Consider the following 14,169-nt stretch of genomic DNA (forward strand, 5'->3'; position numbering starts at 1 on the left):
ATCAGTCCTTTAAAGGCATCTGGCAGAGACAAAAAGTGGCTGTGATGCAGACATCAAGGATAAAGTTAACGGAGAATCGGCCAGTAGGTGCCCGGTGTCCAATAATGTTTCCGTTAAAGAGCCCCTAAAACCTGCCTTTGCACATCCCCAAGGCCAGACCTAGAGTGGACGCGTATCCGTCCCAAGCCCACCCGGTTCAGGCATTCCAATCACTCTGCAATGCGTCTATGATGATTCGTTGACTCTGCTGCACGCTGCCACAGTCTGGCTATTCTTGGTCAAGGCACCGCTAATTCGGGTTTTCCTCTCCAGCCCCTTTGTAGATCATCGGAGTTTGGTATTACCCCAGAAACCTTCATGAACCGGTAGTCCGCCCTCTTGCTCACTCTTTCTCTTTCCTGACCTTGCTCTGAAGATAGCGTCCTTGTCTTCGTCAACAAGTCAATTCCAGCGACAATGGCCAGGAGCACGACTCGTGCTCTTTTCTCAACGGCTTTGCTGTTCGCCACTGCTAATGCTCAGTGGGGTGGATTTGGAGGGATCAACGGCGGTGGGGATCCCTTTGGCAATGGAAACGGAAATGGAAATGGTGGCAGCAGCAGTGGAAACAGCGGCTCGTCGTCCTCCTCGAATTCAGCATACGGCGCCGAGATATTCGGTTCCACGGCTGAGTACAACCGCGCAAAATCAATCCTGATTGCCCACGCTGTCCTGGCCTCATTGGTTTGGGTCATCTTCATCCCATCGCTAGCCATTCTCCTTCGACTAGACATCCAGAACCCTGTCGTCCTTCGGATCCACGCAGTCGGGCAGATCCTGAGTTATATCATCTTCGTCGTGGCTGCTGGTATGGGCATCTGGCTAGCCGAAAAGTCTTCGGCATACGGCATCTGGGACAATTCTCATCCACGCCTGGGTCTGGCCATTCTGGCCATTGCCTTCTTCCAGCCCATCTTCGGCTTCGTGCATCACCGCATCTACAAGAAGCGAGCGTTGGGCAAGGCAGCTGGCAAAGCCACCAAGGCACCCGGTCGGACACCCATCGGTCGCCTTCATCTCTGGGTCGGCCGTATCTTGATCTTCTTGGCCATTATCAACGGTGGCCTTGGAATCAGATTGGCGTCCAGCAGCCCGTTCCAGACAGACTCGCAGACCAGGAAAGCGAGTGTTGCATACGGCACCGTGGCAGCCGTCATGGTAGTGCTGTATCTCTTCTTCGTGGTTGCATTTGAGATTCGACGGGCTCGGTACCTTCGACAGCAGCAGCGCAACAGACGAGCCATGGCTACCAAAGACACATTGCCAACGTACGATGAGAGTGAGGAGTCTGTCGGTCGGAGCACCCGATCTTCCTGACACCTTGATGAAGGATGGATTGTGACTTCCAGGAGTTGTGGGTGAATCTCTCATAGCCTGATCAATGATGCTTAACGACCAAAATGCAAATGAAATAGTGTAATGATAACAAAATGACAACTCCTTTTCGCCATGCTTTTCACCATACTCTGGGAATCAAGGCGTACGGCACGTCTCGCTTGACTCTGGCCCATTGCTCGCCGTATTTCTTGCCCATGTAATTATCCAGAGCGGGAATTGATCGATTGACGAAATTCGAGATAAAGAAAGCTGCGACGACAGAGCCCCACAGCGGTCCACCAGAGGCTATCGCATACCCAGTCCGCCAAAGCGTGTAGCCAAAGTACGAAGCATGGCGGACAAGAGAGGACAGCCCACCCGCATACACCTTCCCTTCATTCCGTGGGTCGTCCTTGAACCATTTGCGTTGAATCTCGCTGATAGTTTCGGCCAGGATGCCCGTGACATACAGCGCCGAACCGACGTACATGCTCCATGGCGGGAAGAAGGTGGGATTCTCTCCTGCAAGGTCGAATACTAGTGTGTTCAGCGTGTTGCACGCCGTGTTGAACAGCGATATTGCGACGCCCGCGGAAGGACTGACGGGTTCGTTGGCCAGCGCGGTGATCCAGAGGATGTGCTTGGCTGCGGAACCGATGGAGAACGCCCAGAGGAGGGTCTGGTAGGGAGTCATGCCCGAACCGGCCAGTGGAAGACCGCCGGTCGGTGGAAGGCGTGGAGCACGTAGGCCGAGTATGCGTGCGAGAGCGGGCAGGGGGGAGTTGAGAAGAAGATGGCGTTGGAGGAATGGGTCGGCAGCGCGGAGACCGATAAAGATGGCGCTGCCCAAGAGGTTATTTCCCCTTTGGCCTCGGGCGATCATGTCAAAGGGCTTGTCGTCGGCCATGGTGATACTGAGGTCGTGGGAGTTTGATGAGATTTGGCAGATACGAAAGGGTGATTGAACAAAGCTGGAGAAGCCTGGAGTCCAAGCTGGGGTTCAACAATGGGAAGTCGGTCACTGGGGTTGAATCAATCAAGTTGATGGCATCTCCCGCGTAATGTCTAGTGCTGACGTTATATCCGAAACAGTATGAATGAGGAGGAGTAAGTATATCTAATTCAAGCTAACGAGGTCTGCGACGACCATTGGCAATGCTTTAGGAATTGGCTGGGCGGTCTTCTCCGCTCCGCCTGTTAAGCATATTAAAGCTTCCCACTGGTTCAATCAAGAGTAGAGGTTCACCTTGCTTGTTCACGCAAGAACTCACAATGGCCGACATGGACTTCGACACCGGCTTGGGCCTCGAAGACACGCATGTTCTGGTGACAGGCTCGAGTGGGGCAATCGGTTCCGTGGTGGTGAGCGCCTTTCTTAGCGCAGGCTGCTTTGTCTCTGCTTTCGATATTGCTGAGCCCACCTACAGGACACACGACCGACTGCATCAACAAGTAGTGGACATCACTGACGAGAATGGTGTCGAAGAAGCCATGGAAACAGCAAGGCAGAAATTCGGGCTGATAGCGACATGCATTGCCGTAGCTGGGTTGGATTTGTCTTACATCCCCCATGGCTCGCTCGCAGATATGCCCCTTGCGGACTGGAAACGAGTGATGAGCGTCAACATCGACGGCACGTTTTTAACATGTCGAGGCTGGCTTCGAGGAATACGAGATCACGCAAAAGCAGGGGACAGGAATATCGCCGCCGTGATTTTTGGGTCCGAAGCCGGGAGATTTGGGGTGCCGGCCTCGGCCGCCTATGCAAGCTCCAAAGCGGCAATCCAATATGGTCTGGTCAAGTCTCTTGCACGGGATGCTGTGAGCATGCATCCCTGCGCTCGTGTCAATGCAGTCGCGCCAGGACCCGTGGACACTGCCCAGTTTAGGAAGGAGTGTAGGGCAGACGAAAGTGCCAGGTGGCGGGAGGCCGAAGCAACAGTAGCTTTGGGAAGACCAGTTACAATAGAAGCTGTCGCAAGGGCGTGTTTGTTTCTTGCAAGCGACAACTTTGCAGGCAACATAACTGGTCAATTGTTGCCTGTTGACTCAGGAAAGAGTGGCAGCCTCTACTGGCTCGAGAATGGGGAAGGGGCCTAGTGGAGATCGCATGTTCTTCATCCCAGTACGCATACAATCTCTGGGTAGTGTGGCCTCATCAGTCAAACCAGCCGTACCCAGCCACGCACGTGAACACAGGATAGCTGGGTAATCTGGAAGAAAACGTCCTCGTGGTAGAAGAGCCGTGGCGTTTGCAATCGTCAGCTCTGGGCAGATATGATATCTTGACCTCTCTATTGCTTCGGATTCGATAGCAAAGCACTGCGATCCCGGTGTCGCGGCCTTTACAGTCTTGCAGACGGTGAATACTCGGGTTCTGAGGCGACCACAAGGCTGGCATATTTGGCGACCAACCTATAGGTTTAGTTCTGCGTCCATTCTACGCCGTGAGTTGGGGCAAGAAAGGGAAAGAGCCGGTGGGATAGCGGGAGGACACATATACATGTTATATGGTCCACAGAGATCATTCCTTGGGGTGGACATTAGATCGCTGTGAGTGCATCGTCAGCGTGGTATGGGTGGCGTGAGCACCGTATATCGTATTCAGCGTCGTCGATTGGCAGATATAGTATGGAAACCTCATATTTGTTGCGCTACGGTGCAGTAGTGTCAGCAGCAGGGTGAGGACAAGTGTCGAAAGGATACACTATTGTGTGACGACCACGGCCAATGCTGGGACATGGAAGCATGATTGATAACACAGTGGCGTAGAGACCCGAACAAAAGGACTTGTTAAAAATGTACTCGAGATAGCCGTTCCGCCTGCAGTACCTTTATGGGAAACAGTAGGAGACTCAATTGAGCTAGGAGCCTCTGCAGGGACTCTGCAACATCATAACGTTGATAAATCAGTGCCAAAGAACAGACCTCGAAGAGATGTTCCTTGCTTTTTGTAAAGCATGAGTACGTCGCGACAAAGTATATGGCCCTCTCTGGGCCGCCTATCTATTAGCGGGGACTGCTTTCATGCATTAGCAAGGTGTGCTAAAATCTCTCAAAATTGACCAGTCGGTCCGACATGCGTGTGGCGTTGGACTCGCTTGCCAGGTGCCCGAGGCGCGTCGACGTATCAACACGGGAAGATCATCAACAGTCGGAGCGAACGGGGTCGGCAGCACGGGGTGTTTGGCAGGTCATCGCAGGGCCACTAGATGCATCGAGATAAATGGACATTATGAGGACCTTGAATATCATTGATGGTCAGTCGAGAGAAGGGCGCTTCGAACTCAACACGCTGGCCAGAGGAGTCGAAGAAGAACAGGTGGCTGTGAGGCTAGGACTGTGAGTAAGATAGGCGACGGATGGTGATTAGTCGAGGCCTGAGAGAGGAATAAACAGGCAAAATAGTATTCGAAAGCCGTAGTTGGTGGGTTGATCGCAATCCTGAAGTTCTGGGGAATCTGCGACCCAGACAACTTAAGGCTAGTAACTTAACTGCGGCCCATGCGGGCAAAGCTCATCATTCCTCTTGCAGGCAGAGTGCCATCCATCCATTATTCCTCCTCCACACACTACCAAGTCAGGTTACTCTCTGTCACTCTTCTTTGCGACCTCATACTTGGTCACATCACTACACTCTCTCGTCGACGAAATACCATCAACATCTTCTATTGTTCGAAGGCGGGCCACTCTGTAATTTTCACGAGTTCATTCGCCTGCCCACTTCTGGACCTCACCGACGAACTCTTTTCCCGCCGTACGATCAACCAATTTGCTGCTGAGAGGGTCCTATTGAGGCCAACGTCGAAGCCCACGAGAAAACGTACGAGTCGACTTCAATTAATTTTTTGATCGTAAAGCCGGTTGTCACAGTACACCACTACCTGCGCCAGAAACCTTCTCGCTCGAACCCCCTCTTGCGCGGCCCCGTCGTATACCGCATTGTTCATCGAGAAACATGGTGTCGTAAAGTCGAAGAAGGTCTGGCACATTTGGGTCAAATTAGCAGGAGTTCCAGCAATATGACATCGATCCAAGATGAAGATATGTACTTGTTTGGGGGCTCGTTGAGTCAAGCGCCAGGCTTTGCAGGTCAGGATTTTGATGCGTTTCTGGACACCCCGGCTCCTGATGGCGACGCTTCCACGGCTACGGCGGGCTACCTCAATCCCAACGATTTGTCCATCAAACGCGAGTTGACTGACTACAGTCCTCGTCCAGATAGTGCTTCTTTTGCAAGGTCACCTCGAGACTCGGCCTCTGGTTCCAGCACTTCCTCTTCCGAATCACCTTCGGATCAAAAGCGCAACATGTCAGCGAATTCAACAGCATCTCCCCCAGCAGGAGAAACTGCACAAAGTGTTTGGTCAAGTGGCATCAACGGGTTCTCGATCTCATCAAATGAGCAAATGTTCGAGGACGCGCCTATGGTGGGTATGGATCAGGATTTCGACACGACTAACCAGGAAATGGACTCGGCATTCGACTTCGAGACCGCTGCGAGCACTCCGAGCGGATTTGACGCCATGAGCGACAACCCTATGAAGCGCGCCGTGGTTGCCCAGCCCTTCAACAGACAGGGCAATTTCGCGCCTTACGCTAAACAGAAATCTGCTGCTCCCTTCCCCGCGAACGGACAAGCTCAATTCTTCTTCCCTGGCTCCAGAGAAGAATCGCCGTTGAATGCGATGCTCCCTTCTGCGCAAGGCCAGTCTCCGTGGAGTAAGCATTCGCCATCCTCTGGACTAGAAGAGACATTCAATCATATCACCATGAACGGCGATTCTCCGGGGAATGCGACTTTCTCCCCAAACGTCCAGTTCTCGAGCGCCGCATTTACTTTTGATCCAGAGTCTAGTGCGACTCCATCTACGTTCACTAAAGACATCTCGTCCCCGCCATCCACAATCACTTCTGCTGAAGGTGCCCAGATTTTGACGGTGCAACCAACTTCCTTGAAGTCTCGAGTTGAGACTCAGATTCCCATCAAATTGACTCTTGCTGCACTTCCTCACGGAGCTAAGAAGTTGAGGCTCCCGAGGTATACGGTGTCGAAACCCAAGTTCCTGGCCAAACCGGAAGCGCACCGCGCCCCAGAGGTTTTGGAACTTCACACGTCCCTGGTTTGCACAAGCGCCATGCAAGATCCTGTCAAGTTGCAAAGGGCCTGGGCACGTGCACGAGGAGAAGATACAGCACCATATACTCGCCCCAGTCCAGCCTCCTCGTCCGAATCTTCCACCTCGAAAGACGATGAAGATAGGCCGTTGAACGGCGGAGAAGTACGCATCTGTCCAGGATGCATACAGCGTGAGAGAAAACGAGCCTCCAGGAAGAAGCAGAAGAAACCAGAAGAGGAAGAGATGTTTAAACAAGACGAGGAAAGAAGGGTGGTGGTTTTCAATACGAACGAGATCAAAGAATGGACTGAAGTGCCTCACGAGGCCCAAGCGGAGTCTGCACGCAACGCTACGCCGCCTAGTGCAATGCAAGTCGATCTTCCCATGCGCATTGCGTGTTATTGTCGGCATCAGAATGAAAAGCTGGGTTTCCAAGTGATCTTCACGATCAAGGATTGGAAAGACAAGGTCATTGCTCAGGCTATGACCAATTCTATCATGATCACTGACGACCACAAAACCCACACTGCGCCTCCTACCGCATCGAATCTTCCTGTGCCTGCGCCGACTACGACGCCCCAGGTACCAGGTGCTGGTGTCTTCTCCACCGGAGGCCCAGAGCAAAGCCAGCCAGCGGTTGTGAACCCTAAATCATTCAAGCAATCCTTTTCAACGACGGACCTGCAGGGACTACAAAATAACTTCAATCCCAGCTTCCCAATGGCACCGGCGGCAAATCCGTTTGCTATTCCATCTACCATGTCAAACCACACCGCAAGCACTATGGCTGCGCGAAATCTTTCTAGGCCTGCATCTCCCACTGGACCTACTGGCCCGACGACTAAGAGGAGGAAACAAAGCGGCTCTGGGAAAGTGCCATCGGGTCTTACAATGACACGCCTGGATACCACTCAACAAATGGCGCATGGGCCTTCGACCATGCCCAATACTGCCGCTTCCTCTCCATTTGCGCCCAACATGCCATCATACATGGGCCCTCATGATCGTCCATATGCATTGCCTCCGTCACGCTCTGGACCATATGGAACCAGTCCGCCTACCCCAAGTGGCAACGACCCTACATTTGGTTCCAGCATCAATCGCTCTTTCAGTCTAGAAAATATCCCTCGCCAAGCAATGATGTCTGCGCCACCCTCTCGTCAGCCAAGCCGACCTGGTAGCCCAGGGTCCGCAAGAAATAGTTTCGGCGCCTCTGATGCTGCATTTGGGCAAGCAGTCAACAACCAACTCATGCAGCATCCAGCTCGGCGTCCACCTCCCCTTATTCACAAATTGGTGCCTGCCGAAGGCTCTGTTACAGGCGGCACTGAGGTGACTCTACTCGGAAATGGGTTTTACCAGGGTCTTGAAGTCATGTTTGGAGACACTGAAGCGACCACGACCACATTTTGGGGAGAGAAGTGCCTGAACTGCATTGCGCCACCTGCCCTTCAGCCTGGCGTCGTGGCTGTTGTCTTCAAGCATGATCATCCCCAATATTCTACGATGCAGCCACAGTCTCAAACTCGACCTTCTCTATTCACTTATGTCGATGATCGAGAATTGGAAATGTTCCGTCTTGCCTTGAGGACTCTCGGAAAGCAGCTGCAGCATCCGACCGATGACCCGTACTCAGCCGCTCAGCAGCTCTTACAAGGACAATCACATTCGATGTGGCCATCTCACGGTGCCTACGGCATGAATGGAGGACACCAGCGCAGCGCTGGCTATTCCAACGGCGCCCCGCTTGATACGCTTGAATTGGAGGCCACCATGCTCAATGTACTGGAACGAATGGATGACCAGAGGCATGTCAAGGAGCCAAGGTTCGATCTTCGCCGACCCTCTGGCCTCACCTTGCTCCATCTGGCGTCATCGCTGGGGTTGACTCGCTTCGTGGCCGGCCTGTTGTCTAGAGGGGCTGATCCGAACTTGGTCGACAATAATGGCCATACACCCATGCATCATGCCGCCATGAACGGACACACGCATGTCATTCACCGACTCCGGCTAGCTGGTGGCAACCACAAGGCGAGAAGCCTCCGCCAATTTACTCCCGCCGACCTAGCGACCTCACTGCTCGCATATCAAGCCACTATGAATCCGGTGGCTCATTACCGTTCTCGCAGTACTGGGGGAACTCCTATGCGGCTACATAGCAGAAGCTCATCTTCCCTCAGGTCATTCTGGGATACAGCCTCAGATCAGTATACGGTCACTGACTCGGACGATTCGGACGATAGCGAAAACGAAGAAGAAACGCCCACAGGATTGCATAGTGGTGATCTCGAAATGCCACTGCCACTCACTCGTCCGATCAGCAGGGCTGTGGCAAGCATGCAACATTCGCGGAGGAACAGTGCACAGCATATTACAGCTCAGCCGTCTCTTATTCCACCAACGGATGGTGCCAGTGAGGCGCCTGCAACGGCACCTTCAGCTTATATGTTAGCATGGCGTGATCATCTCGTCGCGCAGTTGCACCAATTCAATGAGAGCGCTCAGTCAGTAATGCCCAACCTTGGTAACCTCAATGGGCCACTAGCAGCCTTGCAGGACTATCGAGAACCAATGGTTCGCCGGGTGAGCTCTCTCTTCCCACAACGGCCGAGCTCGAGACAGCAGGCCACCCCACGAGAGGGCTGGTGGGAGACATTGACCGGCACCTCATCTTCTGCACCGTCTCCGCCTCCTGCTTACGGAGACCTATACCCAGAGAATGAGGGTAGCAGTGAGGATTGGGCTCTGAAAAAGTCTTCTGCGCTTCAAGCGGCCACAGATGCAGCAGCAGATATCCACTTTGAGAGGCATTCGGATGACCAACATGCCGCCAGTTCATCATCGGCGAAGCCTGGTCGTTTAGACCTGATACAGGAAGTGGAAAGGGTCGCGCTGAGTCGTGACAGAAAATTGTTCTTCTTTTGGGTACGTTCGGATCAACTTTACTATGTTCTTTTCGGCTAACTTGTGTCGCAGATTCCGTTCGCTTTGATTGTACTAGCATTAATGATCAGAAGCTCGGGAATATTGAGCATATTTCAACACTCGACCGATATGCGTCCGACAGTGCAAGGGCAAGTGGTCGAGGTATTATGATCGGCATAAGGGCCTTTTTGCATATATGAGCACGTTGCAGGACGATGGAGGATTTACGGCTTGGGCTAAGAATCTACAAGCCCCTACATATAGTATCTGGCCGCCTCTTTATGCGTGCAGCACTTCTGAATAAGACTGTACTCAACAGATTTCTAGATTCTGTTTCGACGGTTCTATTTGTATGTGATCATTCTGCCCTGCCTCATGAGTCACATACCACAAAATCCTGGTAGCCTTGCAATATGGGTGAGGGGCAAGGCTGTATCTCCGGCTCCATCTGCAATACTTTCCAATGCCGAACATTACCCAGTAAGTTAACTTTTGTCGCGAATCCTTCTTGATGTCTTTGACTTTGTGAACTGATCTATCACACCACTTCCAAAACATCTTTACACTGTTGTATGGACCGGAACCGCTCGACAAACTATGTCTCGTCACCGACTACCGCTTCGGTACTGATGCAATTCTTGGAATTGCGATAGTAGCAAGCCATCTCACTCGCCATGGCCAACGCCAAAGTCGATAACGCGGACACAGACCAGGACTCCGACTCACGAAAGTACGAGGAAAAACACGTCCACGAGGTCTACGAGGAGATTGCCACCCACTTTTCCGAGACTCGGTACAAGGTAAGAACTTCTGACTGCCCATTTGCTGACGCGGCATCGCGATGATTTTGTTTTTTCTTTGGTGCCTACTGTCACAGTAGTGCGCCGTTTGATGTTTAAGGTTGGAATGGACGTGGACTGATGCATTTTTTTTGTGTTTTTGACAGCCGTGGCCCGTGGTCGACGAGTTCCTACGAAACTTACCGCCTGGGGCCGTGGGTTTGGACATTGGCTGTGGGAACGGGAAGTACCTGGGTGTCAACAAGGATGTTTTCATCGTGGCGTCGGACAGGTGCGTGTGCCACCGCATCAATTTTCATGATAGGGGGAAGATGGGACTTTGGATTTTGCTGACAGAGATTACGGTACAGGTCGAAGGCGCTTGTTGACATTGCGAGACAACGGCAGCCTCATAGTGCTGTTGTCGCTGATACGTTGAGTCTGCCTCACCCTAGGGGTGTTTTTGACTTTGCTATCTCGATAGCTGTTATACATCATCTGTCGTCGAAGGAGCGCAGAGTCGATGCGATAAGGGTGATCCTTGAGACTCTACGAGAACCTTCAAAAAAAGATGATGGAGGGCAGGCGTTGCTCTTTGTATGGGCTCTCGAACAGAAGAATAGTCGACGTGGGTGGGATAGAGGGGACCAGCAAGACCAGCTGGTTCCTTGGGTATTGAAGCCTACACACAACACCAAGCCAGAAAGTTCGCCCACCACTTATCATCGGTATTACCACTTGTACCATGAAGGTGAACTCCAGAACGATGCAAAGACAGCTGGTGCCAGGATAATCAAGTCAGGGTACGACCGCGACAACTGGTGGATCATCATTGGTCGACAAACATGACATCTTTCAGGAGCATAGTGCCACTGTGCCCTCCTGGATGAGCATCATATCGATATTATTACAGGTCCTTGCCTGCGCGTTATAGAGGACCATGTATGCGCAAAATTCGACCAAAGGACAATCATGATAAACCGAAACTTCAATCCTCGCGCCCGCCTGATGTAGAAAACTCGCTCAAAGTACGATGCCAACAAAAAGATATCATCAAAAAGGGGACTTCCGGTCTCTGGAGTTACTGTACAGGTGATGGAAAGGATCTGTGCTCTGGTATGGAGGAGTCGTGAGCGCTGGTAGTCCTGCTGTCAGTTCTGCTAACGAAGGCAACTGCTGGGGCCCTGTTAGCGGTCCTGACAACGACAGCTCGTTTAGTGTTGACGAGCGCTGCAGTCGTGGAGGAGGGCCGTGTCGAAACTGTGCCCGTGGAGGCAAGGTCATCGAATCGAAGGTATTGGTAGGGTTACCGAGGGAGAAAGGTGTCACGCCGGCACGCTTCGCCATTTCATGTTCACCCATCTGCCAGTGCATGGCTTCGACTGCTCGCCACGGCATTGCCATTTCTTCGGCGACTCTCGCCCACATATCCGCGCGGAACCTGCAATCAAAAGCACGAGGTTAGTGACTCGATGTAAGGTTTGGGTGAGGGTGGGTGAGACAAGATTGGGCAGCTTTGCGTGCCGCGATCTAGTGCGACGTTTCTCAACATACCTCTCGTACAACCTTGCGAGCCTGTTTTTGCGGTCCTCATCCCACTCACTCCTTCTCTCTAGGTAGTTCTGGTAATGCAACCTGCAGCTAATGGCGCTACGACCAGGCAGATGCTTGCTGATATCCTCCCACTTCATACCATCCTGGCGGAGTTGAATGATCTTGGTGTCTTCCTCGGGAGACCATTTGGACTGCTTCTTGGCAGGTGACTGGATGGGATTGTCCTCGCTTGACAAGAGCCTTTTCGCGGGTACCGCGGAGCGCGGCTGTGGTGGCAACGGTGCCACGCTCGTTGTGACACTCGATGGCGCCGATCCTGAGCGAGAGACCGAAGCGGGAGAGCTGATAGAGCGGTTCTCGTCGTCTTCGGCTGACTTGAGCAGCAACGAGATATCCACGATGGGTGGTGAGACCGTTGGCTGGCTGGAGTGGTGTGGAGGTGTAGACGCCAAACACGGTGACTGGATGGTGCCATACACATGAGGAAGTACCAGCATGAGAAATGTTGATTGTCGTGAACGTGTGAGGCCGGAAAATAAGCCACGAAGGTGAGTTCAAATAAGTTACCAGTAACCAGGTAGCGTTCTTTCTGGCATCAGGCCGATACCAACGAGGACTGAGCAGGACGCCGGTGTTTCCACAGATTGTTCCAGGGATACGGATGAGGGAATACGCGAGAATTTTAGATATGTGCCAACTTGTCGAGAAGGAGAAAGGGGCGTACTCAAGGCGATCTTTTGTCGTAGACAGGGACACTTGTTTAAGAAGTGTTCAGTGCTCACTCAGTATGTGGAAGATGTTCAAAAGTGCGGTCTGAGGGAGCGGGTCAATTCAGCAGCAGTCTGCCATAGATTGCTCTTTTCCTTTGCATCAGCCTTCGTGGCAGCTGGCAGGAGGTGGACAGGCCTGAGCGAGCCCACCACAGCCTGGCACTTGCACGCCGGTATTGGCAACTGCCAGAACGACGCCGCAAACAAGCTTAGAGAGCGGAGTTGGCTTTGGCGGTATGTACTTTGTCTCTATTATGCTCATCCGAATCCCAGCGGGCGGCGGACGGCTACTCACGCGCTGTGCCCCAGTCGCCCCTGCAGCGTTCGTCGTTTAGCACTGTCTTGGACGCACCTGGGAGCATTATCAAGCAAGATATCGTCACAAACCCAGAGTCAGAAGGATCCATATTCCCTTGTGGCGGCCTCTTGGCCCTAACGATAGGGGAGGCTGCATATTGATCCAGAGGAGGGAAGTGCTCAACCCCTGTGCCTGGTACATGGTCTTACCGGGGTTCACCGTTTTGAACTTTGAAGGGAGCAGCTTGCAGGAACATCTGCATCTAGCAACAGGGGCGGAGCATTAATGGCGTCAAAGCGAGACCTGCCAGTGCCAGAAGCTTGGCGAAAACGAGGATTGATAGACTTTTGAGCACCTTTTTTTGACAGCGATGATGATGAGATAAAGTTCGTAAGATCTCATGGTCAGGTTCGTGATTGATGCCGTTGAATTATATTGTGTAGGGATGAAGGGAGTTGCTACTGGATGCCTTGGGAAGGCATGATGATGTGGCATGCCTTTCACTACAGTTGTGTTCAACGTCCTCTCTAAAAACAATTTTCTACGATTCTTCGGATATGATACATGTTGCTTTATATTTCCGTCGGCTCACAACTAAAGTTTTCTTCTTCGTATCCTGCCGTTCGTTGACCCCGCGAATGGACGATATGCACGGCCCATTAATGATCTGAAGCCAGTTTGGACAGATTGACAGTCAAGATGAAGATTAAACACACGGCACAGCGGCCGAGAAGTCGAACTTGAACTTGAACTTGAACTCAACTCAACTCATCATCATCAAAGCGCAGGTCTACCCTCCCACCATCTTGTCCGCAATAGTGACAACATTCTTCGCTTCAGTTATCCGGCCCATGCTCTCCCCCGAATTGTTACAAGTCCACATACTTTTCAAGGCTCCCCTAACGAGCGAACACCCGTCGGACTCGTCCCGCTTTCCTTAGTCTTCACGGGGAACTCGGGAGAAAGCTTGCTTGCTGGATCCGCTCCTCGTGGGCAGATGATCTGAAGCGAGGACGGAACAACAAAACATGGTTCGTAAGGCAGAGAACAAGGCGTTGGAAACAATGCTTCTGTCTTTGAGTTCAACACTTATGACGCCTTTATTCCGCGCCGGCCCACTGCGTTCACATTATTGCTTCGTGTCTTCTTCACCGTGCACTTTCAGGGACTGATACGAGGTCTGAAAGCAAGAAGAGAAGGGGGACAGACCGACTGCAGGTTAAACTAGTTTCCAACCAACTCCACCTCCCAAATGATCCACCACTCCTGCGTTGTCAGGCGCCGAGTCACTCCTGCAACTGACACTGACAGTTCTTCTCTAGCGCAGAAACGAAAGGACCATACGCCTGACGGATCTCATCTCTTGC

The 14,169-nt window shown here is 52.4% G+C and overlaps 6 protein-coding genes across 6 annotated transcripts; 4 read left to right on the forward strand and 2 right to left on the reverse strand.

The window, feature by feature from the left end:
- The first annotated feature begins 309 nt into the window (after window positions 1–309).
- EDD37DRAFT_407059 (uncharacterized protein) lies at window positions 310–1,425 on the forward strand. The gene has a single exon (XM_062812404.1). The coding sequence runs from the start codon at window positions 457–459 to the stop codon at window positions 1,354–1,356; it is 900 nt and encodes a 299-aa protein (XP_062670184.1). The 5' UTR covers window positions 310–456; the 3' UTR covers window positions 1,357–1,425.
- A 1-nt stretch (window position 1,426) lies between these two features.
- On the reverse strand, window positions 1,427–2,523 carry EDD37DRAFT_407017 (uncharacterized protein). Its single transcript, XM_062812402.1, has one exon. The coding sequence runs from the start codon at window positions 2,261–2,263 to the stop codon at window positions 1,496–1,498; it is 768 nt and encodes a 255-aa protein (XP_062670185.1). The 5' UTR covers window positions 2,264–2,523; the 3' UTR covers window positions 1,427–1,495.
- EDD37DRAFT_406886 (NAD-P-binding protein) lies at window positions 2,446–3,485 on the forward strand. The gene has a single exon (XM_062812400.1). The coding sequence runs from the start codon at window positions 2,629–2,631 to the stop codon at window positions 3,454–3,456; it is 828 nt and encodes a 275-aa protein (XP_062670186.1). The 5' UTR covers window positions 2,446–2,628; the 3' UTR covers window positions 3,457–3,485.
- Window positions 3,486–5,378: 1,893 nt separating this feature from the next.
- EDD37DRAFT_650180 (uncharacterized protein) lies at window positions 5,379–9,572 on the forward strand (the record flags this gene model as incomplete). Its single annotated transcript, XM_062818221.1, has 2 exons — window positions 5,379–9,401; window positions 9,453–9,572. 2 exons carry the CDS (start codon window positions 5,379–5,381, stop codon window positions 9,570–9,572), a joined length of 4,143 nt encoding a protein of 1,380 aa, XP_062670187.1.
- Window positions 9,573–9,893: 321 nt separating this feature from the next.
- Window positions 9,894–11,267, forward strand: EDD37DRAFT_406875 (alkylated DNA repair protein alkB 8). Its single transcript, XM_062812399.1, has 3 exons — window positions 9,894–10,201; window positions 10,348–10,472; window positions 10,552–11,267. The coding sequence occupies exons 1-3, from the start codon at window positions 10,076–10,078 to the stop codon at window positions 11,027–11,029; spliced, it is 729 nt and encodes a 242-aa protein (XP_062670188.1). The 5' UTR covers window positions 9,894–10,075; the 3' UTR covers window positions 11,030–11,267.
- Window positions 11,081–12,417, reverse strand: EDD37DRAFT_407028 (MYB DNA-binding domain-containing protein). The gene is made up of 2 exons (XM_062812403.1): window positions 11,735–12,417; window positions 11,081–11,621 (listed from the first exon to the last, which is right to left on the reverse strand). The coding sequence occupies exons 1-2, from the start codon at window positions 12,229–12,231 to the stop codon at window positions 11,234–11,236; spliced, it is 885 nt and encodes a 294-aa protein (XP_062670189.1). The 5' UTR covers window positions 12,232–12,417; the 3' UTR covers window positions 11,081–11,233.
- Between the last annotated feature and the right edge of the window lie 1,752 nt (window positions 12,418–14,169).

The sequence above is a fragment of the Exophiala viscosa genome (genome assembly GCF_022695815.1).
Source record: "Exophiala viscosa unplaced genomic scaffold EDD37scaffold_5, whole genome shotgun sequence".
NCBI lineage: Eukaryota > Fungi > Ascomycota > Eurotiomycetes > Chaetothyriales > Herpotrichiellaceae > Exophiala > Exophiala viscosa.